This window comes from Mandrillus leucophaeus, unplaced genomic scaffold, assembly GCF_000951045.1.
Source record: "Mandrillus leucophaeus isolate KB7577 unplaced genomic scaffold, Mleu.le_1.0 Scaffold18, whole genome shotgun sequence".
Taxonomy (NCBI): Eukaryota; Metazoa; Chordata; class Mammalia; order Primates; family Cercopithecidae; genus Mandrillus; species Mandrillus leucophaeus.
The window spans coordinates 5009449-5012186 of NW_012101809.1; the positions used below are offsets into that span (position 1 = coordinate 5009449).

At 44.7% G+C, this 2738-nt stretch overlaps 1 protein-coding gene across 1 annotated transcript in view; it reads left to right on the forward strand.

The window, feature by feature from the left end:
• PDCD11 (programmed cell death 11) overlaps positions 1-2738 on the forward strand; it is a 60378-nt gene that overhangs the window by 47677 nt on the left and 9963 nt on the right. Inside the window, exons 23-25 of the mRNA XM_011977537.1 lie at positions 661-750; positions 960-1062; positions 1491-1668. Coding sequence (XP_011832927.1) covers positions 661-750; positions 960-1062; positions 1491-1668 — 371 coding nt within the window. The remainder of the gene's footprint in view (positions 1-660; positions 751-959; positions 1063-1490; positions 1669-2738) is intronic.

Consider the following 2738-nt stretch of genomic DNA (forward strand, 5'->3'; position numbering starts at 1 on the left):
GTCAGGAGTTCGAGACCAGCCTGGCCACCATGGTGAAACCCCGTCTCTACTAAAAATACAAAAAATTAGCTGTGCCTGGTGTGCGTGCCTCTAATTCCAGCTACCCTGGAGGCTGAGGCAGAAGAATCACTGAAACCCAGGAGGTGGAGATTGCAGTGAGCCGAGATTGCCACCACTGCACTCCAGCCTAGGAGACAGAGCGAGACTCTGTCTCAAGAAAAAGAGAAAATTGTAGTGCGTATTTAGGGCAAGACACTGCATAAATAGTGAAGGATCCAAATTGGTTTAGAAATAAAAAATTGGCCCCTGGAGATGGTTAACAATCACTGGACACAGCTGAGCTTGGAGGAGGCTACAGAGGTCTGTGGGATTGGTTCTCCAGCTTGAGGTCATCTCTGGAGTCTCTCTTGCTTCCTGGTCAGCTGAGACCCTGGGAGAGATGCATATTCTGCTAGGCTGGCAAAGACTCTGAGCTGGAGTCTGAGGGAAGCTGGTGAGAAGTGGAGGTTGGGCAAGGGCAGTGGGATGGAAGGGTAGATTCCTGTTCCTTGGAAAAGTATTGTATTGGAGCCCTTTCCACCTTATAGTTTTAGGAAAGTTTCAATGACGGGAAACCTTGTATTTGTATTTGCCCTACTCTGGTTCCTTTTTTTCCCTCAGTACAATGTGGTGAAGAAATGGCTTGAGGTGGAGATTGCCCCAGACATCCGGGGGAGAATTCCCTTATTGCTCACTTCTCTGAGCTTCAAGGTCAGTGTGCTTGAGATCCCTGGAGAGGGGACCCAAGCTCCCTAAGCTTGGCTCAGTGTCTGGTGTATGGGTTCACAGTGGGTTTAAGGAACCTTGTTCTTATTTAAGGATTGGTTTGGGAGATACTTGCTATGGAGACTTAAATGCTATGGTTTTGGATAAATGACAGCCTTTCTTCAAGCTTCACAGGAGTTTTCTTATCCTTCCAGGTTCTGAAGCATCCAGATAAGAAGTTCCGGGTTGGCCAGGCCCTGAGGGCCAGCGTTGTTGGCCCAGATTCCTCCAAGGCCTTCTTATGCCTGTCCCTCATAGGTGTGGGAATGAAACAGTGCCTGGTCGGGGAAAGGAAGTGGCGGGAAGGGGTGGGATGGGTTTTCAACTTTTGCTCAAGTTGGAGGACCCCTTCAGTATTGGAATCCTCAGAAAGCCTGGTGTGGGACCTTCTTAGAACAATTCTTCTCTTGGGCTTTGCTCTGGCCCAGTTACTTCGCTACTCTCTGAGTTACCTTTACCTACACAGGTGTTTTTCTCAAGTTCGTGGGAAAGAGTTGTCTACCACTTGGCCCTGGGGTTCTTGGCTGCATGACAGGGTGATCTCAGTCTAGATGGTTCTGGATCATTCAGCCCGGATACCCCAAGTCTGGGCAGCCTCCACCATCCCCAGCCTGTGTGTGGCCAGCATTCCTGCTCCTCCCTTAGCTCATTTCCTCTTCCCTGAATCAGGTTGGTTCTTCCACCAGGTCCTCACAAGCTTGAGGAAGGGGAAGTGGCCATGGGCCGAGTGGTGAAGGTGACTCCCAATGAGGGACTGACCGTCTCCTTCCCCTTTGGGAAGATAGGAACAGTCAGTATATTTCACGTGAGTGACTCCTACTCCGAGACGCCCCTGGAAGACTTCGTCCCCCAAAAGGTTGTCAGGTGAGCCAGGTGTTCTTTCTCTTTTCACCTGTCTGTGGAATTGGTGTATTTTTTTAAAAATGTCGTTGTAATACATGACTTTTTATCAGAAAAAACAGGTTTATGAAATAGAAAATGAAAATTTCTGTCACCTCTCTGTTTCTCTACCACTTTTTGCCATTATGTACTTTGACTTCTATCTTTCTAGACTTTAACGCATATATATAGTTTTTCTTTATATAAATAATAGAATATCATTTTATATATTGTTTTTTTCTCATAGCAGTTTATCATGGATTTTTTTCCTTTTCCATGCTAATATATCAAAATCTGTTTTGTCCTTTTACCTTATTTTAAAACGTTTGTTTAGTATTCTGGGGTTTTTTTAATTGAAATTTATGTGACCAATTCTCTGTTGATAGACTACTGTTTTTTGATAGACAATAATGTTGAAGGATCTTTGTACATATATTTGGTTTTTGTTTTTTTTTTTTTAAATTGAGACAGAGTCTGGCTAGAGTGCAGTGGCATAAGATAGAGTCTGGAGTGCAGTGGTGCGAGACACAGTCTTTTTTTTTTTTTAACTGTGACAGATTGCAGTGCATAGGCTAGAGTGCAGTGGCGCGATCTCAGGTCACTGCAGTCTCCTCCTCCCAAGTTCAAGCAATTCTCATGCCTCAGCCTCCCAAATAGCTGGGATTACAGGCATGTGCCACGATGCCTGGCTAATTTTTGTACTTTTAATAGAGACTAGGTTTTGCTGTGTCAGCCAGGTTGGTCTTGAACTCCTGACCTCAGGTGATCTGCCCACCCCGGCCTCCCAAAGTGGTGGGATTACAGGCGTGAGCCATGGTGCCTGGCTCTTTTGCATATATTTGGATACTAATACAGGTATGTTTGGTAAATAAATTCCTAGAAGTGAAATTGATGGGTTACATGCCCTCCAAAATGACTGTGCTAATTTATGTCCCCACTAACAGTAAATATGACTGTCCATTTCTCATACCACTGTTGGCACTGGATATTTTAAATTTGTATCTTAGCCATTGGTTCAGCAAAAATTGGTCTCTTGTTTTTTTCTTTTTCTTTTT